This window comes from Tympanuchus pallidicinctus, unplaced genomic scaffold (genome assembly GCF_026119805.1).
Source record: "Tympanuchus pallidicinctus isolate F22 unplaced genomic scaffold, pur_lepc_1.0 scaffold1, whole genome shotgun sequence".
Lineage (NCBI taxonomy): Eukaryota > Metazoa > Chordata > Aves > Galliformes > Phasianidae > Tympanuchus > Tympanuchus pallidicinctus.
In genome coordinates, this window is record NW_026294618.1 from 100,450,288 (window position 1) to 100,463,494 (window position 13,207).

At 39.5% G+C, this 13,207-nt stretch overlaps 1 protein-coding gene across 8 annotated transcripts in view; it reads left to right on the plus strand.

Annotated features, from left to right (window-relative positions):
• FOXN2 (forkhead box N2) overlaps positions 1 to 13,207 on the plus strand; it is a 96,843-nt gene that overhangs the window by 6,406 nt on the left and 77,230 nt on the right. For 6 of the 8 annotated variants that reach the window (XM_052682272.1, XM_052682263.1, XM_052682323.1 and 3 more), the window contains 2 exons: positions 973 to 1,031; positions 3,220 to 3,381. In XM_052682272.1, the coding sequence (XP_052538232.1) occupies positions 3,321 to 3,381 (61 nt within the window). In that variant the 5' untranslated portion in view covers positions 973 to 1,031; positions 3,220 to 3,320. The remainder of the gene's footprint in view (positions 1 to 972; positions 1,032 to 3,219; positions 3,382 to 13,207) is intronic. The other 2 variants (XM_052682290.1, XM_052682313.1) reach the window with 1 other exon arrangement.

A 13,207-nucleotide genomic window follows, 5' to 3' on the forward strand; every position in this document is an offset into this window, starting at 1 on the left:
CTTTGGGTGAAAGCCATGTTTCGTTAGGTCTGTTTTTCTGGGATGCTCTCGGATGTGGCTGCTCTGCTGTAGGATCTCTCTAGGCTGCTGATGAAGCACTGTATTGTGTTTCTTGGCTAATCCATCCGTTTCAGCAAGTGGAAGTGTTGCTTAAAGATAACCAGCTTACAGTGGCTCAAAGCATATGGCCTTAATGACTTTAAACAGTTTTGTTTCTCTTTGTTGCCACGTGGTGGTGATGTTGGTTGTTCCCTCCTACCCAATAGGTAGATCAGTGCCTCCAGATGACTAACCAGTGCCATGTGGTTTTGGCAGTTACCAATATGGTGAGGAAATGCATGCTCTTGTTTGTATTCTTATTCACATGTAAATATTCCTGTACCTCAGCAGGGTGAGCTAATCAACAGGAAGTATTTTGCAACAGACAACATTGACAAAATATAATCATTTTTCAGGGTAATGCGCTACAGGTATCTCCTTTTGAATCCTTGGTCATCAAGGTCCATAACCCTTTGTTTCACAGAGGACGTAAAATCAGGAATTCACCCAGGCTAACCAGTAAAGGATAACTGGCACTGTGTGTGGAGAGGACTGTTCTCTCCTTCAGTTGCCCATGACTAATGCCTTGGGTTCTCATGAGTTTTATGCTGACAAGCAGAGATGGGGAAGAGATCATCCATTCAGAACGTGTGTTTAAATGAGATCGATAGCACTCTAAAATCCTCTCTGCTGACTACTGATTATAAGTGTCAGTGTGATCTAGGCCTTGAAGAAATTTATATGATATAGGTGACAGCATAGTCACTGTAAGGAGAGCTTCCAAAACAGTTACACCTAAGATCTAACTTTGCTTAATCAGTTCTGACTTTCCTGCACTTGTCTGTGTCCAGTACTACAAACCCAGGTCTGCTGAGGCACTGAAAATCTTATGTCTTCTAGTAGCTCACAGTTTGTCTCTGTTCTTCTTTACAGCAAAGCGGAAGAGGAAAGTGGAAAACTGAGATTCTCATGTATTTTGAAGTCTCATTTGGGTAAGATGAGAAGGGAAACTTGAATAAGGCAATATTAGTCAAACATTCTAAAGATTTTTTCCAATTGGGAATTGTATGAAAGGAAACTGTGTGTGCTGTTTGTGTGTATGGGTTGTTGTTAGTCACTGTAAGCTCATGATTGAGATGCTGTTCTAGAAGTTCATTATGTTTGTTTTGTAATCTCCATTTCTTCATAGCTGATCTTTGTCTTTTTTCATCAAACAGATGATCTTATTTCTGTGATTAAGTTAATGACTTTGTCTTGTAAATATTGCTTGGCAAAAACAGGTATATTTTTATATAAGTTTAGTTTTAGATTTACATCTGTAGGTAGTATTACTTCTGTTGAAGGTGTGAGTTTTATTTTTTTTTCCCTAGTGATAAATGGTGCAGAAAACAAATTGAGAATGAGAAAAAGCATCAAATCAAACATTCTTTATATAAACTCTTTTTCAATGTGATGTGAGTTGCAATGGCTGATTCTTGGGCAACATTGGACTCTGGAATATGCAGAGCAATTTTTCATAGCTCTGAAGATGTTTGAGTGGATACTGTAGGGCTAGCCATCACAGTTATGTAGTTTCCACAGCCTGCATGAGTGTCTTGACAGCTGGCTGTGTTCTGTTGCAAGACAGTATATTGGACTATGTATGCATGCCTTCAGTGTTTCAAAACTCAGCCTGTGAGGTGTGGGAGAAAGAAGCTAGCAGTCACATTGATGAGTCAAATTCTTTGGAGGTGTGCAAGAGTAGTTGGTGAAGGAACATAAAAAGATGAAGGTTGGGGAATGGAATGTTTGGTGTTGGTTTTAATTAGAATTGTCCTGTTCATCATCGTGAGATAAAAGGGAAAAATATCCTCTCTGCACATGCAGAGAAAAATATTTCTATTACAGTTGGTGAGCAATTCTGATTGGACTGCCAAATATGAATTTGTCTAAAACTCATACCGATTCAGTATTAAAGCTAGCAGTTTTCTCAGAAAAAAGAACCAACAAAAAACCGCAAACCACCAAACTAATAAAGCCCAGTCTGTGAACTTTTCTCTCATGAATATAGGTCTTCTTGTGGCTTCTTCCTTCCAAACAGTATAAAGATGGGATTCATATTGTGGTTTGGAAGAGAGCGTGTTTTAAACCAGAGGAGGAAGTCAATGGATGACCTTTAGAGCTTAGGGAAGAAGGTTTTGGAGGGGCTTTCTTCCAGCCAAGGAGTTACCAGCTGCTCGACCATGCTGTTGTCTTCCCACAGGTGTGGGGTGGTGACATGCCAGGAGAGGTATTTGCTACCCTTGATCGTAGTTAGTCATGCTAAGTGTCCTGTGTTCTAATCTCCCAGCATTGCAAAGCAGCCAAAGTGACCGATACTGTTACTTCACATGATCCTGCACGGTAGATTAGAATCTGCTGCTCCTGAATTTAATTAGCTGGCAGCATCTTTAAAATACTTTCTGGAGTGTTTGGATTGTAATCATTTTTAAGGCTTGAAGCTTATTAAATGAAGCAAAACAATCTGTTCTCCTTTCGTATTAAAAAAATTATATTCAAATTGTTCTACATTTTAAAATTTAACATCAGGATAAGTGGGTGCAAGTAACCCTTCCACCCTCCGATTGATACAAAGGACGTTCTCACTTTGTGTAAATGCCTCTGTGTAGTCTGTAGTTCCATCTGAACAAATCTGGTTTTGGCTTCTGACTAAGCATACAAAGAGATAGGCCGGGGTAAGTACGTTGGGTTGCTTTCAAGCATGATATGACAGATGTCATATCTAAAAATAATGGTAAAGAAAACAAAGCTCTAAATTGATTGCTTTCCCTTTCTGAAATACAAGTAAGGCAGTTTTGACATTATTCAATTCAGGTCATCAAATTCATATAATTATACACTGATGTAATGCGTACGTCTTAGAAGAATGAGAAGTACAGAAAGATAAGTGTGAATGTAAATTTACTCATCTTTTATAAAATGCTTTCTTGAGGTGCTGACATTTTCAGTACATTGATTGTTCATAATGAATACTCTTGCATAAAATATTTCAAAGGCAATTTTCTGAGGCCAGAAAATGACTAAAAAGTTATTCACTAAAGAGCAGTCAATAATCTGTGTCCAGAAGCAGATTTATGGGATGTGAAATAAATTGATGTAACAGAGGTTGCTTACATGAAAGAATTACCTGCCCTTTTACAGATTCGATGTCCTGAAACAGAAACCTCAAAAGTGATGTGAGCCGATTCAGAGGCAGTCATTCTGTACTGTGTAGTCCTGGGCCACTGGAGGAAAAGAAGGAAATGGCTTTGGGCACAGTCCCCCTACTTGTAGCAGAAGTTCAAGAGGTGGTCATCTCTGCAGGTAAAAAGCAAAGTTTTTTTTGCTGTATACTTCAGAATGGATTATGCTAGTCAGTGAAGATATAGTATATTTCAAGAATTTACTTAAAAATAAGGAAAATAAATTCGTTGATTCTGACTGCTTCCAGGCAGTAGTTTTTCAAACAGCTTGTCATATGTTTCTTGGCTTTTACAGCTTCACATAAAAGGTTTTCCTGGTTCATAAAGGAAATTAATGTGAAATCAATAATGGCATTTAAAAATTCACCAAACATTTCCCATCCAGAGAAAGTCTCTTTCAGAGTGCTATTAATGATACAGCAGAGTGGGGAAAAACACAGCATTGACCCTAAAGGCAGACAAAAAAGAAAGCAGCACTGATGGAAAATGCAATGAGGAATTACGCTTTTGGGCATACCAGGAGCAGGGGAGATCTGCCTGTACCCTGACCTGAACAAACTGTGGGATCAACTTGCAAAATCCTTTGCTTGAAAACGTAGCCTAGATGCTGCACTGACTTCAAGCTGAAGGATGCAAGTGGCATGAACAACAAAGACAAACTCACTTGATGGTGAAAATACCAACAGAAACAGTAAGACTTGTTTCTTGTAGTATATTACAACTGTATAAACCACTGCATTCCAGGCAATGAAGAGGATACTTTTGCTGCTTCAGATTGCTTTATCCTGCTATCCCAGGAAACTTGGAATCATTGTGGAAATGGGAAAGACAAGTCATAGAAATGGATTTGTTCATTAGTTTCTATTTTTAATGAAAGCCCTAAGAGGAACCATACAAAAAATACAAGTGAAAAAATACCTGGTGGTCTGGTGGCTGTATACATGCTTAGGCCACTACTCTACTGAAAAAGTTCCGTTGTAGGTATAAGTTGTGCTGTTTAATAGCACTGTAATTAGCGACAGTTGTCACATTTATACTATTTGTCAGTTTTCCTTTCTCCCTCCTTTTTCCAGCCTTTTTCACGGGGTAGCTCAGAAATAGTAGAGCAAACCTTTGGAGTTTGGGGTGTGTGGTCCTTGCTGAAAGGTGGTTTCCTGATAACCTGCACCCAAGAGCGCACCTCTGTGCTGTGCAGCCTCACCGCCAGCACCAGGTGCGGATCTGGGTGCTGCAGTAAAAAAAAAAAAAAAAAGAACAAAAAAAGGGCTCAAAGCTGTTTTAGAGCCCAAAGGAGGGCTACAAAGATGGAGAAGGGTCTGGAGGGCAAGGAGTGTGAGGAGCAGCCGAGGTCCCTGGGTTTGTTCAGAGCAGAGGAGATGTGGAGAGGCCTCAAGGCGACTGCAGCTCCTCAAAGGGAGCGAAGGGCAGCGCTGAGCTCTGATCTGTGTGACAGCAACAGGGCCCAAGGGAACGGCATGGAGCTGTCAGGGCAGGGGCAGCTGGGGGTTAGGGAAAGGCTCTGCCCCGCAGGGTGATGGATGCTGCCCCAGTACTGGAGTGCAAGGAGTGTTTAGACAGCGCTCAGCCTCAGGGTTTGGATTTGGGGTAGAGCTGTGCGGAGCCAGGAACCAGACTCGATGATCCTTGTGGGTCCCTTCCAACTCATGATATTTTATGATTCTGTGGTTCTGCCACCTCCAGACACCCATACCTACATTTCCTCAATTATTTTCAATCATTTTAAAATACTCATCTCTATTGCTTATGGCACTTTCCAGTTTGGGGCATTGAGAATCTTACATTTTTCCCAACCTTTTCTGTAAGCTTCGGAGTCAGGAAATCATTTTGCTTTCTGGGTAAAAATTGTGATTTTGCATGGAAGCACTCAAGTCCAGAAGCTGAAGCTTCAACCAGCAGACAGGGGGTACATGGTAAAGCTGGCAGAATTGCGCTGCTCTGAGCACTTTCAGAGACATATGCTGCTTTTCCTGCTCCTGGAAGAAGTCCCACAGATGTCTCATGTTTATTCACTTGAGTCATGGTTGCAGAGCTGGGTTTTTGGTGGTTTGAATTCCCAGATACGCTGTATATTTATGGCGTTGAAAGTGCTAATTCAAAATTAAGTGCCTATTTTAAAAGAGGATTATGTTTTACCAAAAACCGATAGTTTGAATTTAGACTAAATTTCCTCCCCAATTATAACAATATTTGGTCAGAATGAGATATCTCCAAAGACAAAGAAACAAAACAACATGAAGCTAAATGGGACATGGCATGCTTTTATGTTGAGTTCGTTTTCCCCTTGATTTTTACCGGTGGCATTACCGTGATATTAGTCACTAGGTGGTGCTATCCCACATGGTCTCCTGCATTCCTGCTCTCTGGGCGCGAGTGGCCTGGGCTCTATGTTTTCAGCAGGCATTTGTTTTGGAAAGAGGACCTGAGCTATACAGTTAGACAGTAGGCTCTCACAGCTCTTTGGACAGGAATGAATTTTTAGAGTCAAATTACCCTAGAGAGCGTGGGTATTATTTTTTTGACTGAGATGCCAGAAATGAGGGATTGCCTGTGTGCCATTTATGACCATCTCTACACCCGGATTAATGTGCTCTGTAACAATTGCTGGTGCTAAGCCTGTTCTTACAAGCAGTTTAATTCTACAAGCTCTATTAAGATAGAAGGCTTTAATGTCCGATGCATCAACACAATAATAGCTTTTTTCCCGCGTGTACTTCTGCTGTTAACTGAATGTATTATATGTATTTTTATACATTGTACCACTAACAGATGTTAGGCAACCTGAGGAAATTTACACTAAGTTTCCACTTCTTACGTTTGTTTTGTATTTTCAAAATGATGTTCCAAATTCATTCTGTCAGATTTTTTTTTTTGGGGGGGGAGGGGGTTGTTGTTGTGTTTTGTTTGTTTTATGAGAAGTGGAAACAAATACTATCCAGAATAGTCCTTTCCAGGGTAGAAAATCTTAGATGTGCCCCAGTAAGAGATTAACTGAGTACTGAGGAGAGTCTGAAAATGGGAAACATTTCTCCGTGCCTTCTCAAAATTTTCCACAAGGCTTCTGGAACATTTGAATTATCTGACTGTAAGTCAGTTTGGTTTTCAGGCGAAGTTGTTTTCTTTTTCCTCACTTGTAGTATTTTTACAGGAAGTGAGGACAAGATCAGACAGATGGAAGGAAAAAAGTGTGAAGGAATTGCAACATCAAAATCTTTTTGATTTGAAAAGTGAAAACATCAGTTGCGTAGCTTCCACATTTACATTTCAGGAAGTTTTTGAAAGTGCCTTTTATTTCTTTTTTATATGCTGTGCTTATTCAGAGAGGGTTGAGAATGAAAAATACCAATTAGGCCTTTTAAGTGTTTTCATATGGAATCTATCTTCAGCTGCATACCAAAAAACGTCTTTGTTATTTTTTCATTGAGACCCTAATCTTGGAATGACTTTTCATTTACTGGTGCCTTTTAAGTCTGCTGTTCTATTCCAGGTCAGATCCTTCCTGCTTGCCCCTTTTACCCTGTCTCAACCTCTTGCATACTCACCGTAGGGCAAAGCTTGCAGTTATTTTCCACCTGCATGAGAAGGATTTCCCCTCTCAGGGATCCACAGTGGAAGCCAAGCTGAGTTCAGGCTGGTTCTAATTTGTTTTTTTGTGAGAAAGTTTCTTGTGGTGTATTATATTTAATACTGAAACTTACAATTTGTGAATTAACTTGTTAGCAGTTCAAAGGCCTTTGTTTATTATTTGGTTTAGTCAGGTGAAATGGCTTGTTTTTTCTTTTTTTGCATCATTAGCACTGCCTTTGTCTCTGTTTGTTGCTGTTCTTATTTAACCTTGTGATGGTATACTCACTAAGCTTCCTTCTTTGGCAATAATTTAGTAATATTAAAATACCATTTTCAAGGAGAAAAGTTCCAGTATCTGTTTTTTAGAATTCTGATGACTTGAATTGGGAAAAAGAAAAAAAGAAAATGAATTCCCCTTAAAACTATGTGTCTTCTTTAGTTGCTTCAGATTAACAATGTTATATTTTTATAATATATAATATAATAATATATATATTTTTATATATATTTAGATTCTCTGAAGTATGTGTATTTTAACTTGTCCTATGGTGCTCAGGTTTATTTGCATGTATTTGACATGAAAGAAACAGTTGGAATCATCTTAAAAAAAAAACACCAAAAACAAACAAACAAAAAATACAACACCTTATTATTCTCCCCTGATTTGATATTACAGAGTTTGTAACCCCTGGCAGCACACAGGATTTGTATTCAGATTATTGCTCACAGTCCCACTTCACAGTCTTGCAGTGACCATGTGCCTGTTATCACGCCTCAGTTATCAGATCTGCAGCTAAATAGATCTTGTGAACTGCTGTTGAAAGTGCCTGGTGATCCATTCAGATGAAAGGCTGATGTTCAGAATGGAGTTTCTTGTACCCAGTGTTCTCGTGTGTTTCTCACTAGGCGTTCATAGCCTTCAGCTGGAGCTGGAGGAGCTAACAGTTGTTTGCCTATGTCAAATAATTAAACGTGTAACAGGAGAGAACCACACTCAAGTTTTACCAGGTACCAGTCTAAAAATGTAATCCATCATGTTGTATAGGTAACTTACAGTATGTATTAGAGAAACCAAAGAACTTCCCTTATGAGGACAGGCTAAGAGCTGGGGCTCTTCAGCTGGAGAAGAGAAGGCTCTGAGGAGCTTTATAGAGGTCTTCCAGTACCTGGAGGAGCCTACAGGAAGGATGGGGAGGGACTTTTTGTAAGGGCATGTAGCGACAGTATGAGGGAAAGTGACTTTAAACTGGAATGGTGCATATCTAAACTAGATATTAGGAAGAAATTCTTCACTGAGAGAGTGGTGAGACACTGGAACATGTTGCCCAGGGAGGTTGTTGATGCCCCCTCCCTGGAGGCCAGGCTGGATGGGGCTGTGAGCAACCTGGTCTAGAGGGAGCTGTGCCTATCTATAGCAGGGGGTTGGAACTACTTCATCTTAAAGGTCCTTTTTAACCCAAACCAGAGTATGATTCAGTGATCTGCATCACAAAATGAAAGCGTAGCTACAAGATCTGCTTGGAATTTTTGTGCATGTTTTGTTGAGAAAGAGTCCCAATGCATGGGGCTGGATGCTCGTCTCGGTTTGATTTCCATCCTGACGTGGAGTTGTGATCTCTGGATGATTCCCTTCCCATTTCTCTGATCTCTTCCTTCCATTTGATTGCTTTGTCTTTTTGAAGTGAGCTCTGTGGGCGGATAGACCACATGCACCATCTTATGAGGTGTTTGCATCAGTTTGGGACTGATGACAGTCAAGATCTCCAGGCCCTAATGCACTACCAGTAATTGTAACTACGAATAACAAAAGCAACTAGTCATAATAGTGTGGAAAGGGAAATAGCTTGGCATTATTAATGTTAAGTTTAAAGAGCAAAATCTCCATTTGTGTTATTGCCTGTCATCCTCTGGGGAACTGTAAGCTTCTCCCTGAACAGGCATCCAGTTTCTGCCCGTACTCTGCATAACCTCACTGGTTTCAAAACAATGTTGTTAGAGCAGATTGGCATGAAATCAAGAGATTCTGTCCTAGGGATTCAGAGTGTCTTTACTTATTTTTTGCATGCAGATGGCATCGGAAGGATCACGGAGAAACTTATCCATACCTGCCTTTTTTCCCCAAGAATCTCAATTTCTGCTTGTGTCACCAGTCTTCTTGCCTCTGCTGCTTTCCATTATACAAAGTGGCAGGCTTCATAACATCCTTCAGGATATTTAATATTTCTCTTGCTCCATCGCATTCAGGCACAAGGGATAATTGCATGGTCTGGTAATTATCTAGGAATTGGATTGGCCCTCTTAATATTCTCAAGGTTGGTGTTAGATTCATGTTCTTCTGTGGTATTGTTGTAGATGGATTACCATAACTTGGATATACACTAATGTATATGACTAGGGTTTAGTTTTATGCACATTTCTTTCTGCAACACTTTTCTCTCTGTTTTACATGAGAGTACGTATTATCACATAGCCAATCTGCATGTCCTGAATTAGTAATTTAGGCTATAGCCTTCCACTTTTGTCTTTGCTTACATTTTCAAATTCACTTTGTACTTTGAAATTTCTGCCTTTAAGAAACAGAAGAAAAATTCCCTCCAATATGGAACTGCTTAGATTTATTTGGCAGTTTTTCAGTATATCTGTCAGTGCTGTGCGTCCTCTAGAAATGTCTCTGAAATCCATTAGGGTACCTCCAGAAGGAACATGGAGTCAATATGGCTTGAAAATTTAAAGCATGTAGTTTACACTCCTTTACAAAGTGCAGTCAGTTACTCTGTATTATTTCTCATTAGCCAAAGAAATGATAATTAGTTGATTGGTTAGCGTTTGAAGGGTGCACAGTGAGAAAGTGCAAGATGAGAAATTTCTCAGAGATCAACTAGTGCAGGACAGTTATTCTGCATTTTTCACTGTTCTTTTTCCATCCAGTTTCCTGTATTTTCTGTTCACTTTTTTTCTAATACATGTGCTAAGAACTGTTTCCAAGTGAACAAGGTTGAGCAGAAATCCAAAAGCCTTTGGTAAATCAAATAGGAACATGTAGGTAAACTACAAATTAGAGGCTCAGGCTGAACGTCCCTGTGTATCTTGAGGGCTATATATATTCAGTCCTGCAGATGCAGTGTTGCAACAGGGATGTGACATATTGCTTTTCTAGGGAGATGTGCCAGAAATTATGAATTACAGATCAATCCTACTGAAAGAAAATCAGGCCAATTGGAATCTGTTCTAAAGTTTTTTATTAGCTTAAAACTCGGTCTTTTTGTTGTAGGAAGGAGTGTTTGAGAGACCGTAGGCATCTGAACCATAGAATCATAAAACATCCTGGCTTGAAAAGGACCACAATGATCATCTGTTTTCAACGCCCTGCTATGTGCAGGGTGACCAACCAGCAGACCAGGCTGCCCAGAGCCACATCCAGCCTGGCCTTGAATGCCTCCAGGGATGGGGCATCCACAGCCTCCTTGGGCAGCCTGTTCCAGTGAGTCACCACCCTCTGAGTAAAAACTCTCCTCCTGATATCCAAACTAAACCCATTCTTCCTTGTCCTATCCAATTGGGGTATAAAAGTTTGGATATAATTCTGAACCATTTGGAATTAACTCTGATTTCCAGCTAAATTTCAGAGCAAGATGCTAAGCATCCAAGTCTGTATAAACTGAAACAAACAAGAATTCTATTGGTTGGTCTGTAGGGTACCAGTCAGTCCATATACTACAGCCTCTCAGTCTTCAATGTATGTAGCTTCAGAACATTAAAATTGTTTTTAAAGTTCTAAACCAACTTCTTAAAAACCACTCTAAATTTAAGAGCCTATTCCTAAGAAGAATGTGCCAGTGTACAACAGGTGAATATGTATTTCAGTGTGCTGTTTTTCTGATTATTTGCAGTTAAGAAATACTTCCTAGACATACAACCAGTACAGAACCAAATATAGAATCCACATAATAAGCTGATAAAAAGTGGAATGTTTTTCATAGTCATTCAATCTGCCAGATTTTATATATTTCACCCACTTATACTGATGTATATCTATTTGTCTAGGGCAAAACTCAGGATTTATAGTGTATCAAGGGAACAAAAAATCCCAATCCATGCCACACTGAGGGGAAGACCAATTTTCAAGTAAAGGATCATTTCCTAACACATCTTCATCCATGTTTTAGACTAATCTACTCAGATTTTCTATACTTTTTATATTACATTCACCATGATAGTATTTGAGCACTATTTCCTGCTACCTGCAGGCACAAAGAAATACTCTTCTATATGGCTAGTAGATATTCATAAGCAAATGGGAGTCAAGCAGGCATAAGCCCAGGTGACTAATGGCATCTTTAACACTTGCAAGCATTTGCTCAAGATGTGTGAAGGTCTCATGTTTGAGTGTTGCTGAAAGATAAATGAGGAGCAAAATGCACATGCATTTTTGGCTTCCCTAAAGCTGTAGCAGAAACATCCAGCTGATGGTACAGGCTATCATTGGAAGACTGAGAGGTGTCAGGGAGGAAAAAGGGCAAAATTAAAAATCTATAGTAATTTTCATTGTTCATAGGATTATTTTAGGGCACTGTATGCTATTTGTGTAGAAGTGCTGCTGTGAATGTATCCTGCCTTTTTGATAGGCTGCATAGGTCTGTTGGGGGAAAAAAGGGCCTATCTGATCACTTGCTTTATACTGCATGCGAAATAAAGATGAGGTTGGGCTCCATAATGCCTGATTAATGATTGGTAGTCCTGGATTCAGAAGCATTCTTATTTCTCTTAATCCTCTTCTTTCAAGTGTCTAGTTTGGTGCTTCCCCAATTAACTTTCTCCTTTCTTTCCATGCAATACCTCAGAAGCCACCATCCCTCTTGTCATATTTTCAGTTTAGAAGAGGGCAGACGGAGCAGAAAGTAAGTGTAAGGTGCTTCTGAAGCTTTTATCTTCATTTCTATATCCTGTAATATCTTTACACACTGTCATTCTTGCCACCAGAAACAAGAACTTATTTAAATGTCAAACATGGTCTTAATGAATCCCACAGGATAATCATAGCTGCAGCTAAGTTAGTTTCTATAAATAATTCTATATGATCTTTAAGTTTTTAAGCACTAAATCAAGAGTCTGCTCTTCATCTCACACATCTGTTTGAAAACAGGGATGTTAATTTAGTAGTTAAGGTCTTTTAAGTGCTTTGCCATGGGGTTACATTTTGGTACTGAACCCTGGGCTCAAATGTGCCAAATGAAACGTATCGGGTAATTTTGAGGAGTGAGGCACTTTTGAGTATTCAGTACTGAAATAATGGAATTGTTGAAACCAATACTTAGAAATGTCTTGAAATAACGTTAATTATCATTCAGCAAAGGTTGGTTCCATGCCTACAGAATGGTGACTACTAAATAACCTTATGCTTTTCTAACTTAATTCAACAAAGCATGTCTCTTAAAAGTTAACTTCCTTTCTCTAAGGAAGTACTGAATACATTACTCTGAGGGTGACAGACCACTGGAACTTCTCAGAGAGGCTATGGAGTCTCCTATGGAGATACTTAAGACCTGTCCAGATGCCTACCTGTCTGACCTGCTGTAGGGAATTGCTTTAGCAAGGAGTTGTACTCCATGATCTCTGGAGGTCCCTTCCAACCCCTGCAATTCTGTGATTCTGCAGTGTAGCATTTTCTCAGTACTGTACCCTTTAAAAGTCTCCCATACAAAGAAGTGCAAATGGCAGTAAATTAAAGCGTTGTTGCTTTGTTTTCTGACATCTGTGTTCTCCATCCATTCCTAGCAGATATTTATGCTTGCTTTTTGAAAATGAAAGAAGTTTGAGACTATTCTGAATTTGAATCCCTTCATATGTACACATATACCAGTCCCCAAATGAGGATGCATAACCAGTGTGCAAGGCAGTTCCTTCATGTAGGGATTCTAGCCCAACATCTTTGTTTCCCAAGTGATAACTCTTATACCAAGAATCAGTTTAACAAGAGCTAGAGCAGACAGCCAATTTTCAGGCTGTTCACATTGCCTCCTCTTCTCAGTCTGCCAAGGCAGGCAGACCTTGCATAACCCCAAGATGGAACAGCAGTACAGCAGGTCTCTATAGGAGATGAAAACCTACTTTGTACTCTACAAAGGCAACATTAGAAGATTTTGTAGTGATGCTACATTGAAATGCTTCCCAGAATGATTTGCCTGCTTCTGTTAACAGAAATTACAGAAATGGTTACTGCAGAGCTTTAGAGCTTTGCTTCTGACTAGCATTTCTGCACCTGAATTCTTATCCAAATTATTTGAGTCTGTAAAGCAAGGATAGGACTTAGCTTTCTCTTAGTACCTGTTTCCATTTATCTTTAAAATGTTTTCAGTGTGCTT